Here is a 22271-nt window from a genome sequence, read left to right on the forward strand (position 1 = left end):
CTAGACACATAATTTTTGGCTAGTGGCCCGTTTCGGGTTTAAAATCTTTAAAATTGAAATTTTGGTGGTCCGAATAAGATACTCTTATGTAGTTGCCTGAAATAAAAGCGCAAGTACCAATTTCTTTCCCACCTTAGTTGCTAGATTCCCAGTTTAACGACGCGGAGGATACACGTCCGTTTGGCAGGGATATTTTCTCATTTGATTTTTTTTTTTTTGTGGGGGGGGGGAGGGGGATGCAATGAAAACAGAAGTAATTTAATATCCATTTTCCACGAAGAACTTTACAAAAGTAATATACAAAGAAAACAAAATAGTCACGTACTAAGTTAAGAAGCAAAGATGCATTGTACTTTCTAAATGATGTATAAAATGGAGGGGAAGCGGAAGAAAAAAAAAAACCCATTCTCCTCGATGCCATTATTCATATGTGACAGAAAAATGTTGCCCTTGGAGAAACGTATTTATAACGACACACAGCTCATCGGACATCCACATCAAAACTAGCAAACAAACAAAAGACAACAAACAAACAAACAAATTCACAAACAAATACAACCCTTTGAGAAGCCATATACAGAATCGTCTTCTTTTAACAACGAATGAGGATGGAAAGAGGAGGGGTAAGAATTATTTCTACACCAGACAGTCCACCCGGCAAAAGTTTTCACAGTTATGCTGTCTTGATTTGGAGTCTCTATGAGTCTTCTACCGCCGTTTACATGGCAATCACTTGGATGATTAAATACGTTTGTGAGTGCTGTTTATGCAATCTTATGCGGAGCCCTTTACAATTGGCGGAAGGCTCCATTTATTATATCCTGTATGGAAAAAGAGAGTTTTCCTGTCCAACAGGCCATTACAAGTGCAGTCCCAATTATTTGATATTCATAATCATAACAAGACCTGGAGTAATATGGTATCTACAGCAAGAAGAATTCGGCACAGTGAGACAGCGCATACAATGTGGTAGGTACTCCCTGAGAGCATGAAGCTCAAAAGCAGAGCTGTTCATTAGTTTTCATGTAGGAAAGTTGCTGGTAGACCCTATTAGAATATTTTTATTACACATCATCACAATGTTACACGTAGGCCTAGTAAACTGATCTTTCTCTTCTTTTTTTTTTCTTTTGTACAAAAAAAGGTGAACGATTGCAAGAAAAAAGAAATAACCAAGAAATCACAACAGACAAGATATGAAATGAATTTGAAATAACATTTGACGAAAATGACCGCTAAAAGACGAAATTGCTTTTAATATCATTTGTGCAGCGAGTGTGACGGACGAATGACGAGAAAGTGTGACAAAATTGATCAAAGTGAACAGACGTTCGAAATAATCGACAAAAGACGAATTTGAACTTGTATTGACATATTCCAGATTTCCCGGGAAGAAATTGAAATACAATTGTATTACCGTGGCTTTGAATGAACGAAATAGTGTGAAAATGAAATGAAATAAAAATGAATGGAAAACATAAAAAGAAAAGAAAACTTGTTATACTATTCTTTCAGACTCTCCGGGTATGCGACTCCAGCTATTATAATTTCACATAGCTAGCTGAATCTTGCGTGCCACACGTTATACACGGATGCGCATTTATCACATTAATAACGTGAGGCTGTGGAAGGCAATTGTAGGCTTGCTCCTTCAGGCTTTCAATCACTTCGGCACTCCGCCTATCTGGAATTTACATATTGAGATGAGCTCTGCCTCCATGAAGTTTTATTATTTGTGGCTGCATTGTATTTTCAAGTATGAGACAATTTTGTATACTCCCGTTTCGGGTCCAAAGTCCAGATATCAGTCGTAACTCTCCTTTATACCAGTGACATTGCCACCTTATCATTCGCACACTATCTTCGTGCTAAATCCATGTACATGTATAATATGGCCTGTATTCGCGGGGATTCCCCGTTTGTGTCGAAAAGCCCATGTATACTGGTAGGAAATAAATTGTATATATGTTTGATGTGAGTCACCTCAGTTTTGAGACATTATTCAATTCGCCTGTCGAATTTTGATGCCGATCATACCTTCATGTTAAAATCACGATCCAAACCTATGGAATTGGCAGCCATTTTGTGGAACTACAGCGGAACGATTTAGGTGAGGTCACACAATGAACTGCAAACTCGCACGTAGGCGCCTCGTGGTTTAGCAGACACGCGATAGTACAGTGTAATAGCTTCTTGATGTGAAGGAACGGTAGTGTTTATCATTCGCTGGAGCTGCTCATTTTTCGACACTTCTCAACATATCTACTGTGTGGTAAGTAAAAGCTAACGAGACACATTCTTGTAGTAGCCTGCTTATCTGCACCAATCTAGATGCCACCAGTGATAAAGTATTTTATATAAGTATAAAAAGCACATTGATTAGTGTAAAGAACCCCCCACTTCACGATTCCTCCCAAGAGGAAAGGAGCACAAGCGTTGGGCTAGTAGTAGCCTTCATTGCGGGGATGACGGAATATCCATTTTATACCTTTCGTTGATTTAGAACAGCACGGACATGTATTTGTCAGTGTACATGATGGCAACAAAGCATGGATCGCGGCAGTGGAGTCTTGTTTACAAAAAGAAATAAAATAAGTGAACATAGGAAACAGGTCCTTTCTTTTGGTCGTCTTTTATTGCAATGCTGAACAATAACCCTTTGTGAATGGCAAGAATTCCAAACAAACAAAGTTAGCATACTCACCAGGTAGCAATACACTGTGGTACATAACTTCCTAGTCTAATCAGTGGAACATAACAAACAACAAGAGGCACATCGATGCAGCCTCATATATATATATATATATATATATATATATAGCAACATGTCTCTTTTGTATGCACTGTGCACCTGAAGGATGTAACAGCATTTCAATTTTATTACCTCCAACATAGTTTTGCAAGCTTTTCAAGACAAATACTACTTTGTGGCTGAATTATTGGTTACAACAATTAACTTACATGTGTGGATTTTGGGTTTGGTTGGGGTGTGGTGGGGTAATATAAGTGTTGATGCAAGATCCCTTTACCCCGCTGAGCCCGTTGGCCTCTTATAAAACATTTTCGCAAAGGGTGAAGATTTAAGAAATTGCCAGTATAGCGGAGCAACTATGCTAGACTAGAGTCGTGAGCGATTAAAGATATGTACACTGAAAAAAGAAAGAGAGTGAGCATTTGAATAAATTCACGTGCCTAATAGGCCAATATTCATGCTGACTTACGATTCATATTAAATTCGAATTCATCACACTTTTTTAAGTATCCAACTTTCCTAATATTATAATTTCTCCGATGACCATTTTATAAGAAAAGAAAATATGGGGAAGAACATTAAAGCATTAACCGTTGCACCCAATTGGCAGCACCACATGATAAAGATTGACCTATAGGTCAATATCTATTCCGTTGTGATATCATCTCTTTCCTTATCTAGTACATATATTAACTACGAGGGGACTGGATAACTGCAGCTAGAACATTTTGTTCCAAAACAGTGATTTCGATTAAGCATTAGACGGATGCATCACATATTCACTTGCCTCAAGTTAATAATGACCTAAAAATACGACTAAAATTAATTTTGAAAGATAAGGGTTACTGACAATAACAATATGCATCATTACTGTAGGTGTAATTTTTCTCCTACTTCTGGATATCATCTAGTGTTTGACTATTAAATCCTAATGTATCTTTATGTCAAGGGGACTAGATTACCGCACCTGTATAGAATATTTTGTTTCAAAATAGTAATAAAAATTAAGAAATAAAAGGAGGCATCAGTATTCACTTGAATGAAGTTCATGGTGACTTTGGAATATGACGTCAATTGATTATACAAAAAAAGCAGTTTTCATGTCATTTAAACAATCATTCATCATTCAGGCTTATGAAAACATATTTTTACATGAATTCTAGTATTGCCTGCCAAATACAAATTTCATGTTGTAGTATAGATGTGGAGGAGAAAATGTGTGAGCAAAATATCGCTGTTACATTGGTAATTTTCGTGATTTGCAAGGTGCTTATCACCCTAATCTCCACGGTAAGGCCTATACCTTTACCTCCAAGGTAAGGCCTATACCTTTAGTATTTGTTGTAATAATGTCATTCAAGTATACAATGACTCCAAAGACGGGAATTACCAGGAACATTATAACGCGAATAAATATCTCGTAAGGGGTGGCAAGGGAGATGAGGCACAAAACCTCCTTAAAGTAAAACGTTATGATTGAATTGAAGGGGAGAGGTAAAGCGAGAGAGAGAGAGAGAGAGAAAGAAAGAGAGAGAGAGAGAGAGAACTAAAAAATAGAACCATTGATGAACATAAATAACGGCAATCAGATGTTATTGTTTAATCAAAATATTGACCCCTCTGTAGACATTGGATTAGCACTATGTCCCAAGTTCTTTGGCACCCTCTTTACTATACATATATAAGATGGTCTACTCTACCCTTCATATTTGAATAGAACAATGCACTTGTAAGCATAGTGCGCTATCATTTCTTGGCCCGATACATAGGGCTTAAAGGTCGTTTTATGTATTTATTCTTTCCTGAGTTTTTTCTTTTCGTCGTTAGGAAAATGTTTAACAAAATGGGTTGCCGGAGGACCGTTGCTATCTTCACTGCATGTCTTATGGTGATCTGTAAAAAAATTGGTAAGTTACAAAATGCTAACAAGGTAGTCATTGCTATTGAAAAAGAAAGAATGTGAAGATAGAAAATACGATGATTCATAATTAGACGAATAGGCATTTGTCCACATCACCTTGTGTTCTTCTCTGTCTTCTTATTTTTGTAATAACGATAATAGAATTGTTTGGTGTAATTTGCACTAAATTCAATTCGTTGTCATACATGTTTGTTTCCAAAAAAGTGTGGAATGTATTATCTGATTTTTTTCTACTACTTTTTCTTCTCGAATTCATGACTTTAGCTCTGGAAAGGTTAATATTATAAGTAATTTCTGTATGAAAATAACGCTGAAAAGGATCAATTATATATAACATCTTGGTTTCATTTAAAGCCAATCTGGTGAAAGGTCAGATCCGCAGTGTCTCGTTACGTGCCGTTACGTACAATGCAATCAAGAAAGCACTCAAATAAATAAGTGAACATAAACTGATGTCCATATAAGACAGCTTGTGAGAAGCTAGGTGAAAGTTGGTCAAATAGGGTCTTAAGCAACCAAAAAACATGATACACAATATAAAATCACAACTTCAAGAAAGCTTCCAGGAAATTTTTAAATGGCACAAGAAATGTTGCCAGGAATGAGTTGATTTCATTGAACTTGAAGAGGAGGGGGGTTAATGGAGGCTTCAATGTACAACAACATAAACTTTGAACTGGAATGTGTTCATTGTGTCATTTGTGTTCAATTTTTGAACAGATTGTCAGATTCCAGATGACGTCGTGGTTGTTGATCGCCATTCAGTTCTGTTAAGAGGTCTTCCGGGGAAACTCAAGTGTCAGTTCTCCGTAGTGCCACAGGCAGTGTACTGGCTCAAAGGTGATCACTGTACAAGAGAAAGAGTGTTATATATTTATTTTTGGCTCTTGTTTAGAATTTTGGCGATTTGACGCACCCATAGAGCGAATTAGACACATGTCATTCTCCTATCACGCACAACTTAGCTTTTTCAAATAACCATGCTTTTCGTCTCCGAATATCATAGTAAAAATGTGAAGCAAAATTAAGTTCGAACTTGTCTATAGTCTGGTTAAAACACACACACACATACACACACACACAAAATTGCAACAACAACAACAAAAAGGCAAGCCAGCAAGGAAAGAACACATGATACATCAGCAAAGAAGAGCAATATCAAAGGTTATTTTTTTTTCCTTTTCTAAGAATAAGAATGAACCTGTATTTTTGGACCAACGCCGGGAGAGAAGCAGATGACATTATATCCGTCCACAAGTACAAAACATGCCGACTATGCATTATCATTATCGAGCGGAAACAAAATTATCTTTAGGAGATATCCAATGTCTGTTTGTTTATTTGTTTGTTTGTTTTTCTTTATGTAATCGAACATTGATTTGGTTCAGAGGAATACAGAACCTCTAAAATAATTATTAGGACAATAAAATTGTCCATCACTGCACGTATTCTACAGGACTATACTTCTTCGGTTATCATTAAAAGCTATTCCCTAAAAACACGACTCTCTAGAAAAACAAGGTCTGTCCATCCTCCGACAACAGTTTCCCTGTTTGTGCCTACTTTTGCATTTAATGTGCTCATAAATGTAAGTAGAAGTGAAATCATCTATGGCGCAGTATGAACGTCTTTCCTTCATTTTCTCTTGTCTCTTGCCTCACCTTGCCTCCAGAACCTACTCCAAATTCTGTCACCCTTTTGGTTAGTTTGCATCGGAATGTGACCGATGGTAGCCGTTACCGTAGTGGGGAGATGACGATCGACTCAAATTACTCGCTGATCATCCACGCAGTCAATAACGAAAACGCTGGGCGATATTACTGCAGAGTGGCTGATGTCAGGAACAACCTTATTCAAAACTATACGGATGTGTCGGTCACAGGTTTGTTCGTATTGTATAAAATTTGCATAAAGATGCAATGCATCAATACATGCAAATAGTAACTATATCCTTACTTTGTAATCTATGTCTGGGCTGTAAAGATGAAGGTGGCAACCATTAGGGTATTCCTGAAAAGATTTATATACAAAATGATTAGTTTGCAAGGCTATATCTCACGGTCGATCGCATCTAGCTATCAAGCAGCTTGAATAATATTCTAATTTCGGAGTAGTGGAAATGACGATTCGAATTCAAAATAATCGTCATTTCTAAAGTTGCAACAATTAGACCTTACCTTCATGAGTTTGATATGATTTGTGTCAGTGGATGTAATCGACTTGCTTAACTATAGTGCAAACATTTTCCGAACGAAAAATATGAAGGATAATGGTGCTGAGAGACTTAACAAGAAATACCGTTAAAAGTTTATTACATATCTCTTATGACGAACATATACTAGTAGGTAATTCTTGTAACGCTGGCATAATATTATTGATGACGTGAGTGTTTACAGTATGCTACTTGCATGTTCTTAGGGCTAGCTGATGGTACCAAGAGTGTGTTTGTTTTGGATTTCATTCCAGACCCGGATTTCCTCACGGTCGATGAATGTTCGAGTTCAGACTGTTCCATTAGTTACAACGGAAAAGGTACAACACTGCAATGTCAGGCCGTTAACGTGCAGCAGGAGCTGATCAACTTATACTGGCTTCACAATGGAGTGAATCAAAAGCAAAATCTTGTGACTGCAAGCAACAATAATGGAACACAGAACATCTATGCCACCGTAACGCTAACACCAGATTTGACCGGAACATTTGCCTGCGTGGCTGAAATAAAGTCCACCCACTCCGAAGTGAAGCGGATATCTGTAACCATTCCGACTCCAATCCCTATCTCGGCAGTCGCAGTCGCGTCGACGGAATCGCCGATCAATCAACCGAAAGGAATCAGTATTGGTATTTAATCATATTTTTTTTTACTTGATTAGACCTTCACTATGTCGTTCATGTTGTATTATTTTACTTTCCAACGAGAATGATTGTCAGTACCTGGGTATAAATGGTAGACATGTCAACGTTCAATGGTGTAAACATCTAAAATCGACATTTACCAGTTTAAGACAGGCATGAGTAGGGACTTTGAACCTTGTTCAGGAACTTGAATATTGACGAAATTTTTCAATTTCTTTTTCACAATGCATTCATTTGGTTATTCAGTTAAATGTGTTCTTCTTTTCTTATTATTGATTTCTAATAAGAGAAAGTGATCATGTTCCGTACAAACTAGTGTATAACGTACAGTGTACTCTCTGGAGTGCAAGAAGAAACAGAATCACGCCGCTTTCCTCACACTAAAGATTGAAGCTTTGTGTTTACACAGGGCGAAGTGACAGACATAAGTAATTGAGTATATGAATATAAGAACGACCCAAGTCCATGGATGACCATTTCAAGTAAACTTAAAAAAACTTCATATTTTTTTTTGTCCGATAATATTCTATTTAACTGTAATGGGAAGGCAACATTGTATATACAATTTAGAACATATATTATTATGACGATTAACATTTACATTAATTGTGGAGAGGCCATTTTGTGTGATGGACTTGGGTCGTTCTTTGATTCATATGGACTTGGGTCGTTCTTTGATTCATATGCATGATATTCTGCTATAGAGATGAGAGAAGGACGAGAGAGGGCGCTATAATATGAATGTAAGAACGACCCAAGTCCTTCATGTTTACATTCATATAAGATTCAACTCATTTTTTTCAGGCACTTTGGGGGGTAATTAGGATTTATCATTTATACACAAGATGAGTCCATGCATAAGCTACAATTTCCCATGTCAAACTAAATTTGGCCAAAAATTGGACTTGGGTCGTTCTTATATTCATATACTCAATTTCCAATGATTGCTACAATGTCAAAGATAATCGAAACCATGTAGTAACGACAGTATACGTTAGCAACAATATACGAAATAGTCATAAAAAAAAACGAAAGTATGTGTATGATGTTGAGGGGGGTAAATCACAGGCATATATTGTATTTATTAGGCCCAAAAGTGTAAACAAATTAAAAAGTAGGCTGAAAACTAAAAAAAAAAATGATGAGAAGAAAACAACTACAATTCATGATGAAACTCCGCTTTGGGAAAGACAATAAGCTATCGAGGGAGAGATTATACGATAGAATACTTGGAAAAATGAAGATGAAACAAATATCATGGACTGTGGGTCTTGCATAGATTTATACAGATCTCTTTCAAATATGCTGGTTTTAAAGACACCCAGTCGCGAGGATACATGGACATATTTCAGCCGCGGGCGGCAGCACGTAAACTCGCTTCCGAAGTTGCTACGAAGCGAAATGTGTGTGTGCGCAAGACATCCCTAAAGCAATGTATCGCGCTATAGTATCTCGATTGCTCGCGATCGCTTGCTGAGCGCGGGACAGTACGTTTTGTGTAATGTGAGTTGAATGTATGGTATACTGTATGTACTGTGTGATGTTCGCATGAGCTCGTAGCTAGCTGCGTATACTTCGTACGACTACGCATTCTCTTCATCGCATCGTCGATCGTCGTCACTCGTCAACTATACTGTAATCTAATCATCAGATCAGATCAGATTAGTGAGTGCAGACCACATTATAATAGATAGGGTGGCCATCATGGACGATGACACATCGTCATGGGTAGCGGATATTACCGCCGAGTTGTCTATTCTGAACGCGGACGATTGGGTCGGAGACCCTGCCTGTATCATGTACTTGCCCTGGCGTATGTAAATTCAGGACGGGGAAGCGACTGTGCCCGTGCAGGGCCAACGGCCAACGGCCACAGTTGCACTGCACATTTATGCAGTATTTTTGCACTCTTCATTGTTTTACTAACTAATATGAAGAAGGTGAGCGTTGTATCACCTGCCTGGAATATACTATATGTAAGAAGCAATGCCGAAACCCTTTCATTTGACTAGGTAAACTCACAGTTATAGTTCTGTCAGCTTAGCCTGGTGTGAATAATCTTTAAAAAAAACACACACACACAAAGTGAACATTAAAACTCATAGATAAGTACATGACAAATAAGATGTAATGCCTTCTTCAGACAGGGGCATAAAGAAATTATTGTCTATCTCCCTCTTACACAAACAAACAGAACACTATTGTCTCAACAATACAGTGTGAAGGATAACCATTATAAACAAACCTATCACAAGTATCAGTATTTGAGGTTATGTGTGAAAAATGCCCTACAAATTAATGAAAATCGCGGACAGTAGACCTTTGTCCATAGTCAACTCAGTGTAACATCGCAAAGCCATTGCAATGGGTTAGCTTTCTACCAAACACTGATAAATACCAATCAGAGGCGTACCTTTGATCAACAAATAAGGGATGTGCCACGGATACCAATTAATCGTACTTGATGAAGCTCATACCTGCACATATTAGCATGTTACAAACTGATAGGTTCATATTGCCCCTTGACCTATGACCAATATCTGTATTAGAATTCAAACAATGGATTCTTATGAACTGTTGTTCATCAACAACTTCCACACCAATCAACATCCCTATTAGACACTCCTATATGAAGATGTGAAGGTAAATAAAACTGTAAATTTCACGTACAAGGGTATTGTACGTACACTACTGTAACTCTGTAGTACTTACTACCACTGACCTGACACTGTCAGTGTAACCAAACTTTAACGAATTTCAACTGTAAAGGATCAATTTTTTTCTTCAGAATTTACATTTCAACATACTTGTAGAATTTACATGAAAAGATGTACACTTCACTGGATCACTTGAATTTGGTTTCAAATTATTGGACCAAATGCATTGGAAGTTTGACTATAAATGCAACATAGATGCCTGAAACTTTTGCCAAGCTTATGAAAATTACAATCTTTATCAAAATTCCTTAACCAAACTTAAAATGTAGGGGCCCTAAATATGATGAAAGAGGAGACTTTGCTATACAGTTAAATCAATGGGGACAAACAGTATTTGAATCGCAGCCATGAAATCTGGCTATGCAAATTTAACCTGGATTGTTGACGCTAGCTGCTCAGGAAAGTGACCTCTCTGTATCTATCTAGATTCTACATTTGCACATGAAATACTTTAAATTCTCAATACTGTGATGACAAAAAACTTACCACTACTTGCGATTCCCTGACTAATGACATTTGCTGCCTACTGCTGAGTCAGTTTTTAAGAAGCGATAAACTGACCCAGCAAATGTCATTTCGATTACGGCGTTATCATAATTTGACATAAATGAGAACTTAGAGAAATTTTTCGCGGAATTATACATAGAAAAATAGGCCTACTTGTCGACGAAACGCAAAGGCCCTAGCAGTTAAAGATAGATTAGAAAAAGTCATTCCACTTCAATCATTGATTCATGTATAGACTTCTAACGTTACTTACACATCATCTGGATCTGGATTCCTTGAAGTTGTTGACTTGGTCAGCTGGGGTTGCTTGATTGGCGTAAGCCGTGGCATTACAATTCCACCGTGCATGCCGTAACACGAATTTGCACATTCTAAATTCCTGCAAAACTGTTCATGCAACTCCAGCAAGTGGAAAGCAAATTTTTCATCGGCACGCTGACGCTGAAGCTTCCCCCTCTGCCACTGGTCTCTTACTTGTCCTAAGCAGGGAGGTGAGAGGAAACCTCGGGCCGAAACCTCCCTGTCCTAAGCATGCTAAGAACACGTCTCTCTGCGTTTTCCACTCGTCGATAGCGTCAAACAAGTAGATACGCTTTACTCGAGTTGGACGGCTGTTTTGATCTCCATTGTGAGGTTTCATTACTAAACCAAAGCCAAGGCTAATCCGACACAGTACACGCATACCACACACATTATTGATATTGACATACCGGTACCGACGACTTTATACCAACTTTGTTATGTTCCGATCCGGCCTAACATACTGTAACACAGCTGACGCAGCAGACAATATTGCCAATGAGATCAAAACAACCCGCCATATGGCCATAAGCATTGCAACTTGCTATACATGAAGTTTACAGTTTTAATATTTCTTCATCAAAGCATATCTATGAATACCAAATATTGCACAACGTAATATATGAATGATCTAAAATATTGTTATATAATATTTTCAGACATTTTAAAATATTATTGCTTAGATTGCTGAAATTGGCACCATAGTGCAAATAAACAGAGACTGCATGCAGCCAGATACGTACGTACGTACACCACACTGCTCTACTGTTGTGTCGCGACCGGGACCCGTAGGAGAGATTTTCATGCGTATGGCTGTTGTGCGGTTAAGTGCGTGCACCCATTCGGCCCCATTCGGTAGGTATTCGGTCGTCCATGTTGAAATTACAGTGGACGGCTCGCACGGCTCTCGTGCCCCATCTGGTTTTCACTGGTGCGCTGCGTAGCGTCGTGTTCGGCATTCGGTACGTACGGGGGTACAATAACGGATGGAGCAGCTTGTCGTGCTTTTCTACTGAGCTGCGAATCGCCTGCGACGACCGGTTGCCTTTAATGTAATTTGCAGGTCGATCTGTGTTTACCCTATGCCAATTAATTTTCCGATAAATCGTAAGTGCGCAGTAGTTTGCAGTTTACAATCAACAATAGCTTCATCTCATTTTATTTATTTCAATCTCATTTTTTTTTCTTTCAGCAAAACATAACAGAACGCAAATCAAAGATTCAATAATAAGCATATATATGACCCTGCACCTCAAAACAAACAAAAAGTCGCCAGACATGATTTTTTAGTTAAGGCCATATTCTAAAAGAGCAGACTCTAAGCTTTAAAATGATGTATTACTCAAGTCAATTGGACTCTTCTAACCTATCTAAATAATGGAAAGAAAGCACAAATTCAGGAAAAGTGTGAACTGTGAAAAGAGGCTCTGAAGTACAGTGTCTATTCAAGCGCTTAATCTTTACCAAACCGTGCTGGCTGTGCGATGAATGGGACAAAAAACAGGAAGTAAACCACCAGAGTAACAACAATGAAGGGATTATCGGCTTAAATTGAAATTAAGCATGCGTCATTAACGCATTCTGTCCATAATCAATGCCAACTTTCAAAGCAGTAGCACTATCCTTTCAAAAGTTATTAGAGTTGAAAGTTAAGAGTGTGTACAAGGTTTTTTCAGAAATGAAAAACGGACTCTAAAGACACACCTAATCACACTATTCTACCAAAAAATGTTCGAGATAAACTGCTAAAAAACACACTTTCCCGCCCGTTTTATGATACCAAATTTTAGCACAATGTAAAAGAAGTCCTGCCCTTTCAGAAAATATGAAAAGGTCAAGATCTGCTAGGTTGACCCATTTCACTTATTTTCAGTCCTCACACAAAATCAGTGTGTGCGACTTTATGTTCGTTTTGAGGTGCACGGTCACATACACATTACAAAGTATGGCAATAAGTGGTAACCATCAAACTGCTAAAGATATGCACACATACTGGAATCACAAAGTTTTGTTTCAAGGGTAAAAAAAAGAGAACTGAGAAGTCCTCTAAAAAGTATTGGTTGTAGATTGTGGACCACTCTGAAATATCTTCAAAAATACTTATTGTAATTACAAATACATAATGCACGATAAAAAAAATAAGACAAAATAAAACAAACAATAGAGGCACAACAACATGACATGATTACACTGAGGGGGGTACGATTACAACTGTAATAGGAATAAAGCAAAAAAAAATGTAGAAATAAGGGAAAGAAAGATAGAGAAAGAGAGAGAGAGAGAGAGAGGAGAGAATGCCTACACACTGAACAAGAGAAACGGAAGAGGGAATTGAGGAAGTATTTCGGACAGCTAGTGACTGCACGCAATTGTTGAAAAATTATGGATATAAAATACCGCATTTCATTACTTTAATGCCGTTTTTTTTTATTGCGTAAAGATGAACTCAATAACTGATGATGAACCTTATATTTGCTGTAACCTATATTGGTTATGAAAATAAATATCTCAGCCAGAATTTAACAAAAAGATTTCAGATTACGCTTAAAATAGTATAACTATCTTTTGTTTTGTTTTTGTTTTTACATTTCAGAACTCAATAAATTCCAAACTGTAGGACCGGTGTATATAAATGTATTTTGAGCTAATAAGGTTCTCAAAAGGGCTAGATGAAACTCATTAGACCAACTAGTAGGATCATCATGAAAACATTGATATCGTGGAAACATTGAATTAAAATATTAGGGTGGTGATGCCGAAAACTTGAACAGCAGAAAGGGCGTTTCTTTTTACTTCATGCATTATTTGATGTAGCGCCATATACATTAAATGGAAGGTAGTGCACGTATGGTAGCAATTTAATGCAACTGACAGTGCAAAAGGCTCCGCCCCTTGTATTACCGTACTACTGTATGACCCCCCCCCCCAAAAAAAGCAAACAAACAAACAAACAAACAAAAAACAAAAACAAACAAAAACAAACAAAAACAAAAAAACAAAAAACAAAACGAAACAAAACAAAACAAAAACAAGAACAAAAACAAAAAAGGGACCCTCCATAATAAATTATAACTTTAATAATAGTGAATGAATCCACATACAGTTTTACGGAATGTAACTATAACTTATGACCTTACCTTACAGGAAGCACCATATGATTTGCTTCAGTGGTCAAAGAGAAATGAGGCTTTTTGTAGAGAATATCAGGAATCCCTTCCCTCCAAGTTTTGCCCATTATGTTCACACGTTATGCAGTTCCAAAAACAACCAAGTGCTAAACTTGGAGGAATCAGACCCATGACATTATTTACAACGATCCACATTTCTCTCTGACCACTTATTCAAATTGAATGGGATTATCTGAATACAGTGCACTCCCGTTATCATGAAATGCTCGGGACCGGCAGTTTTCTTTCGTTATAACGAAATTTCGTTATAACCGAACAAATACAATATATAACGAAAACAAGGAAACCACGTATATATCATATTCTGTTTGCTGAATACTCATCATACACTGCAAAGTTATGTGAAATGTGATGGGATAACTGTATTACAATAATAAACCCAAGTTCCCCTCAGAAATTGTGCGTGACACAAGGAGCGAACACACAGTGGTGTGAAGCGTTAACCCATGCAGAGGCGCTAAATGCTTGTTCCGCCACGTATTTTCGAAAGCAACTCGCATTTCGTTATAACGGAGCACATTTCTTTTGTTTTTCTTTTTCTGTGGCGCTCGGAAAAGACTTCGTTATAACGAAAATTTCGCTATAACCGTGTTCGTTATAAGCGAATTTTATACCATAGACTTTAATGGTGATAATTTGGGGACCAGAAGATTTACTTCGTTATAACGAAATTTCTTTATAACCGTGTTCGTTGTAACGGGAGTGCACTGTAATAGCTCAGCTGTTACCCTTCTAAACCCTGAAACATCATTCAGGCAGTTTAATTATGTTGGAAGTTATCACTGCAAAAATCTTTTTGTAGTTCTTTTATTGGGACATACTGCATAATCTTCTTGTCCTACTTTATCAGTGATGTTCTTTTTTGTTTTTCATTTACAGGACTCATTGTTGGTGTTATCTTTGCAGCTATTGTTGCAATCTTCCTTTCGGTTGTCGTTTTCTGCTGGCGCCGCAAAAAACGTAAGTGACAACTCTACCACCTCACTGTTTTTTCTCTCTTTTTTTTTTGGTCATGCAGTGGGCAATGCATATGAATAAGAAGGCCTTTTCCATGATGGCACTATACGGGATGGAAAAGACAAGAAACTATAGAAAGAGAGAGACAGATAATCAGATTTAGAGAAGAAAAAGAGGTTTGACGAATATGAGCTATAGGCTACAGCATGTAAGTGCTCTTGCATGTTATACAAAGAGACATATTCACATGATGATTATAATCGCCGACAGTCTCATGCGCTCCAGTTGGTATTACCACGTATATTACGGACTCATAGTATGGATGTAGGCTCTGTTAAAAGAGTTTTCGACGTGGAAGGGGCGGATTCAGGAATTCCATGAAGAGGGGGCGCCTTGCGCGCGCCCGGTGCGTTCCCCCTGGATCCCTCATTGCATGGTATTGCTGAAAACATCTTATTCGTGTTGTCGGTGCCTTTGTAATATAGGTGATCTCTCCGTCCGAGAAAAAAATATGATTATCACAAACGTTCATTTTTTATATTCTCGTAAAAAAAAATACGTGTTATTTCAATAACACTTTCTAGCGGCTAAGGGACGAAAGTATTGCGATAGTTCAGCAATGGGACGAAAATATTGCGATACTCCATATTTCAGAAAAAAGTAAAGGCACAGACTAAAGGGGGGGGGGGAGAAAGTTGGCCCAAATGAATCAATTTTCAATCGCTGCTTATACTGAGGAACGTTCGGAAACCACGATTTAAAAAAGCACAAGTAAGTCACGAAAGACTAAATATTGTGAATCAAAGGGTACGCTCATTCGGTAATGGTTTGACTTCATTGACTGTAGTCAAGATTCTTCTGCAACATGAGTGTACATACAAAATCAGGGAAAATTTTTTCCAGGCATTCTCAAATATATCCATTGCATGGTTATAGCCCTTCAGTACCTGGTCTATAATGCCTAATATCGTCATATGTATAGACCCATACGGAAACAATGTGGTGCGTGATTTTACACTTTTACGCATTTTCGTTTTTAGGGAAGCAAAAGCTGAAGCAGAAAATCAGCCTGTCAAATTACTCTGGTAAGTGAACATGCTGCAATACCATAGCACTTATCAATTGTTTGACATAAGAATTGGGTTTTTGAATTAGCGTCGCAGTTTCTTTGTATTCTTTGACTTTTATTGTTAATGTGCTATTCATGACGAGTAACGGGTATCCTTATGCTTTTCCTTGCTGTCCGTTTACATGATTACCAAGTGCTTATAACTGATTGTATAGCTAATTTAGTCTCGTACGAAGTCGCTGAGATTTACCCTCTTGTGACAATTTCCTTTCATACATTTTAATGGTATCATTATCCCTAAATTCTTCCGGTTAGTATCCAGCGAAGGTGATTGCACAGTCAACAGTAATCTTACATCCTAGTTGATCGGTCTGTCCGGATAAATTTGGTATTAAACAATAACTAAAAATAAAAGTTCATCCACTTTTAATTTGCAATCGACTAGGATGGTAGATATCATGCAGAATGATTGTCGTTTAACCAGACTTCGCTGTGAAAGACAGTTACTTATTTATAAATACTTGACCCTGAAAGTGTCAAAAGCTGATTTGTATTTCTCGTTCACAGGACCAATTTCCTACATTGAGCTGTGGGAGATGAGTAACCAGACAGATAATTACAACGAACTCGCTGGGGCCCTTAGACACTTTCTCATTGATGAGAAGGAACTGGGAGATGAATATGTTTCGGTAACACCACTTAATGACCCCACCCAGTTCGTCCCTGACCAGAAGGGACTTGGTGATGACTGTCAGTTGGTGATACCACCTAAAGAAATCTATAACGGTCTGTGCAGATGGAAAGAGAAGACTAAAGAGGGAAGGCAATGGAATCAGCTCAGTACTTATCAATATGATAATAGTACCTTGCAGGAGCAGATGGAAGGTTAGTAAGATTAGTATGACCGTGTGGGTGTGTGTTTGTGAATGGGCCTAGTGTTTGTGTCTGCATGCGCGCGCGTGTTTGTGTGTGGTGTGCGCGTGACTGTGTTAGGCGTATGAATTTAATCAGGCGTTCTTATTTGATATCGTCTGACCCTTTCATTGCTATTTTCATTTATTCATTATTTTTTTTTTATTGTATTCATGTGCGTAAGCTTCATATTCAAAATCCTCTTTGTAAAGCAATGATATATTTTCAACACACTTGCAACGTAATGTCCCTTAGGTGAGAGGATGTCACTTCGTTCAAACATGCATTGGTAGGCCTGCAATACACTAGGTAGGGGCCCCAAAGCCTAAGAATCGGGAATCCTAACATAATCTTCTTCTGTAGAGCTGAGCGTGATAGAGCCAAGTGCTGCGAGAAAATACGTCTTTGACTGTATTTTCGCGTTTGCTTTAGACGGCGAATCCGGGGTGCCATCTTATGGAGCCCGGGGAGTGGGGATCAAATTTCGGACCCAACCATCACATTTTCATTTTCTTCTTGAGAACACATATAGTGAAAAAAAAAAAAAAAACAAGTCCGTTTTTATCACTGAGGATAGCATTGCATATTTGTGTAAATGTGTATCACGAACCCCATTTGGGGAGACGCCCAGCTAATATTTGGATGTTTTCTGAACGTTAGTTAGACGTTCCAAGTTTGTTATTTGGACGTTTTGTCAAAAAGTTTTCATAACGTCTTTTTGTGGAAGGTTTTCGACGTATTTAAAAAGTTTTAAATTGACGTTATAAAAACGCCTTCTACACGTTTGATAAAACGAAAAAACAATCGGAATTTTAAAGGACCTGCAGAAGACCTTATGGACGTTTAGACGTCAGTTAAACCTTTAAAATATATCAAAAATGTTCTGTGGACGACCAGAAAACCTTTGAAAATCCGCTAGAACGTTAAAAAAAAAGGTTTTTTTTTTTTTTTTAAAGTCTGATAACCCGTTCCAGATCGTTTAGAGAACGTTTCATATCCGTCTAGAACCTCCTTTAAAACCCCTTTTAAAACGTCCAGTGTTTGTTTTTATTTGCATTTGAGAAAATGTGATTGCGAGATTATACAGCCACAATCTGTGATTAATGTACCCTAACCCTAATCCTACATAATCCTATCCAAACCTGTTCCTAATGTCCTCCACCTATACCTATACTTTATCCTAATCCCAATTGATGAATCTGTATCACATTCTTTTATATACCAGCAAAATGTTGTACTGCATATGAAGACATGGTTACTAAAATTAGATCACACACCCCTTTATTAGGCCTATTAACATATGGAAATACCTCTTCCTAACACAATTTGAAATCGTGAATAACTGAACAAAAAGGTAGGTAAGTTTATTTGTAACACAGAAAGTTTGAACCCAGCATTAATCTTTAGATTCCAATATCTTTTGTCTATGTCCACCAGTTTCTAATTTTCTTATTTGAATATACTTAAAAAAAAACTATAGTCATGAATATTCATGATAAAGAAACCAATGACGAACACGTAAGATCTGATAAAATCGATTTGTGGACGTCTAAAAAGGACGAAGACTTAGCAGACATAATAAAGTAGTTTGTAACGTCCATTGACGTTTTTAAACATTTCCAAAAAAAACCTGTGCTTTGCGGTAGATGCATATGTCTCAACTTTGACGTTGCATGTGCGTTTTAAAAACGTCCATTTTATACGAAGACGTACTAAACCTAAAAAAAAGAGAAGATTTTAGGAAACATTCTGAAAACGTTATGTGTTTGCTGGGCCGATTAACCAAAACTCACGAAAGAGATAGATTGATAGATGGATAAAGAGAGAGCGAGAGAGGGAGAGAGAAAGAAAAAAAACCCCCAGAAATTATCCTTTATGAAATGTTTTGCATAAGTAAGATTTAGGAATAGACTCTAAAATTGCTGCTGTTGTTCGGTTATTTTCTTTCTTTATTTTTTTTTTTTTTTGTAGCAGAACGAAAGGTGAGCCACTATAAAGGGCCGGACAAACTTAGGCACCAGAATTCGCAGTTTGATCTGTTTCTGTTCTTTGTTTTGTTTTGTTTTGTTTTGTTTTTTGAAAACCGTATTCAAAATATGATGATTCTTTCTTTATTTGTAGGCTATCCAATTATCTACAGATTCGACACGTTTTCTTGCCAGTGTGAAGGAACGCACAGAGGGACGGTTTAGCCTGAGTCCCCAAGCACTCCCCCTCCCTCCAACATGCTTGCTCCTTTCTTTTCGGAAAGTTACGTAATCTGAAAGGTGGATCAAAAAGTCGAAAGGTCATCCTCTCTTGCAAACGTTTGTACTTTGATCAAATGCTTTATTCGTCATTTTTCTTACTTTATTTTCAAATAAACTTTCTCCTTAATCTTTCCCTTTCAGGCTATCGCCAGAAGCACGGCAAGCTCTCTCCTCACGACATTAGTCATGTTTTGTGGTGTGTCGGCAAACAGCCTCAACAAATGGAGGCGCTGCTGAAGCATCTTCGACTAGACATAAAAACTCCAGTGGATCAGCTCAAAGCAGGGGATATTACAAGGGCGTTTGTGGAGACGTGTGCTATGAAGCTGAATGAGTGGGCAGATGGTTACCAGCAGGGTAGTGTGGGGACGGAGACGAGTAACGCGCGTGTAGAAAAAGGCATACAACTACAAGAGATGGCAGAGAAAGGGGGCAAACCGTTGAATGTCAAGGTGGATTTTTGCTTGGCTGTAGAAAAAGCTGGTTGTGAGGCAGTTGCCAAGACATTTTTCCAGAGTAAGTGTACATTTTCTTAAAGTGCAAACAATGACGATTGCCTCTTCACAGGGGCCATTGGAGACTAAAGAGTGCCATGAACCTGTTTAAAGGGGATGGCTGGTAACTGATCAGTGGGAATCAGTGGGTATGCTGGAGGATGATTGTTCCAATCCTTGTGGGGTTCATTTAAGAGTACACTATATATCTACTGTTATGTGAAAATTATTTGCTTCAGAATGGTATCATAGTCAAATAATGTGCAATTTAATGTTTCCAGGTTAGTGTGCCTGGTCAGTGACGGGGCATTAATCTGCACATTACTTGAATATGAGACCGTTCTGAAGCAAATAATTTTCACACAACAGTAGATATATAATGTACTCTTAAATGAATCCCACAAGGATTGGAACAATCATCCCTCAGCATTCCCACTGATTCCCACTGATCGGTTACTAGCCATCCCCTTTAAAATTACAACGAGATATGCAAAATATTTTAGAGGCTTTCTCACAGGGAAACCATTATAGATGATAGTTTGGAACTATTTTCATGAACCTCTGTTTTGGTTCGATAAGAAGAACACATATTAGCAAGAAGAAGGCAGAAACGTCAGTACCATGGTATGAATACAGTTCCTCTATCCTTGGAGCTAATCATAATCAAAACATTGGCAGCGACATTGTTCACAATTACAACGAGGTGTATAAAATGCTGTGGAGGCTTTCTCATCCCTATTTATAACCCGTGTAATTATATCAGGAACCTTATATAGGTTTGCTTCGATAAGAGGAAAGACAGAAATACGGTATAGATCAGAAAGACAATTATCAAAGTGCATTAGAAATGGTAAGCATGGAAATGAGTGAAATAAATCAGGAAGAAGAATAGTGGAATAAGATATTTTCACTGAAAGCAATAGACATCTATTTTTCTGTTTTTTTTTTACTGACATACTCTCATAACGATGAAACAATACATCTTTTAAATGACCATGTTTATTTAGAAGACCATGCTTATTTAGAAGACCATGAAAATAATGTCGATCAGTCTGCCTCGAGATTTGTGCCACGTTTACGCATACCTTACGAGTTTACAGAATGCGAACTCATTATCTGATCTTTTTTACGTACAGATATTTTGATTACTGTCTACAGGAGAAATGGAAATCTGAATGGACGAAAAAACAAATCCCAAGGTTGCTTCCTGAGATTGCTGATTAACAATCAAAAACTTAATGGAAAATTGATGTATTTCATATTTTCTCATAATTCAGTTTCAGAAAAGAACAAAACACCACTCGATCGGGATGACTTTGAGGCGGTTGCCCTGGCTATAACTGAAAGGCACTGCAAGTTGTTAGGTGGAGAAGTAGGCATTAAGCCAAAAGACATTTACGCCAGGAACAAGGAGAACTTAGAGTGGTTGTTTAGAACAGACAAGCTGCTGGAAGACTGGGTGTCGAGCCAAGAATGCAGCAATTAGTTTAATGTTTCCAGGTTAGCGTGCCTGGTCAGTGACGGGGCATTAATCTGCACATTACTTGAATAATATTATGAGACCGTTCTGAAGCAAATAATTTTCACACAACAGTAGATATATAATGTACTCTTAAATGAATCCCACAAGGATTGGAACAATCATCCCTCAGCATTCCCACTGATTCCCACTGATCGGTTACTAGCCATCCCCTTTAAAATCACAACGAGATTTGCAAAATATTTTAGAGGCTTTCTCACAGGGAAACCATTATAGATGATAGTTTGGAACTATTTTCATGAACCTCTGTTTTGGTTCGATAAGAAGAACACATATTAGCAAGAAGAACACATATTAGCAAGAAGAAGGCAGAAACGTCAGTACCATGGTATGAATACAGTTCCTCTATCCTTGGAGCTAATCATAATCAAAACATTGGCAGCGACATTGTTCACAATTACAACGAGGTGTATAAAATGCTGTGGAGGCTTTCTCATCCCTATCTATAATCCGTGTAATTATATCAGGAACCTTATATAGGTTTGCTTCGATAAGAGGAAAGACAGAAATACGGTATAGATCAGAAAGACAATTATCAAAGTGCATTAGAAATGGTAAGCATGGAAATGAGTGAAATAAATCAGGAAGAAGAATAGTGGAATAAGATATTTTCACTGAAAGCAATAGACATCTATTTTTCTGTTTTTTTTTTTTTTACTGACATACTCTCATAACGATGAAACAATACATCTTTTAAATGACCATGTTTATTTAGAAGACCATGCTTATTTAGAAGACCATGAAAATAATGTCGATCAGTCTGCCTCGAGATTTGTGCCACGTTTACGCATACCTTACGAGTTTACAGA

At 37.7% G+C, this 22271-nt stretch overlaps 1 protein-coding gene across 1 annotated transcript; it reads left to right on the top strand.

Moving 5' to 3' along the window:
• Nucleotides 1–4583: 4583 nt before the first annotated feature.
• On the top strand, nucleotides 4584–21408 carry LOC140229731 (uncharacterized). The gene is made up of 9 exons (XM_072309971.1): nucleotides 4584–4659; nucleotides 5394–5513; nucleotides 6346–6555; nucleotides 7140–7514; nucleotides 15121–15201; nucleotides 16239–16283; nucleotides 16835–17017; nucleotides 19570–19944; nucleotides 21200–21408. The coding sequence occupies exons 1-9, from the start codon at nucleotides 4584–4586 to the stop codon at nucleotides 21406–21408; spliced, it is 1674 nt and encodes a 557-aa protein (XP_072166072.1).
• Nucleotides 21409–22271: the final 863 nt, after the last annotated feature.

The sequence above is a fragment of the Diadema setosum genome, chromosome 6, assembly GCF_964275005.1.
Source record: "Diadema setosum chromosome 6, eeDiaSeto1, whole genome shotgun sequence".
Lineage (NCBI taxonomy): Eukaryota > Metazoa > Echinodermata > Echinoidea > Diadematoida > Diadematidae > Diadema > Diadema setosum.

What these genes read in the sequence shown, in the direction of transcription:
- LOC140229731 (XM_072309971.1), top strand. Translation starts at nt 4,584, where the DNA reads ATGTTTAACAAAATGGGTTGCCGGAGGACCGTTGCTATCTTCACTGCA. An exon ending in ACCGAAAGGAATCAGTATTG is followed by an intron (nt 7,515 to 15,120) that starts GTATTTAATCAT and finishes TTTCATTTACAG; the next exon opens with GACTCATTGTTGGTGTTATC. An exon ending in GAAGGGACTTGGTGATGACT is followed by an intron (nt 17,018 to 19,569) that starts GTCAGTTGGTGA and finishes TTTCCCTTTCAG; the next exon opens with GCTATCGCCAGAAGCACGGC.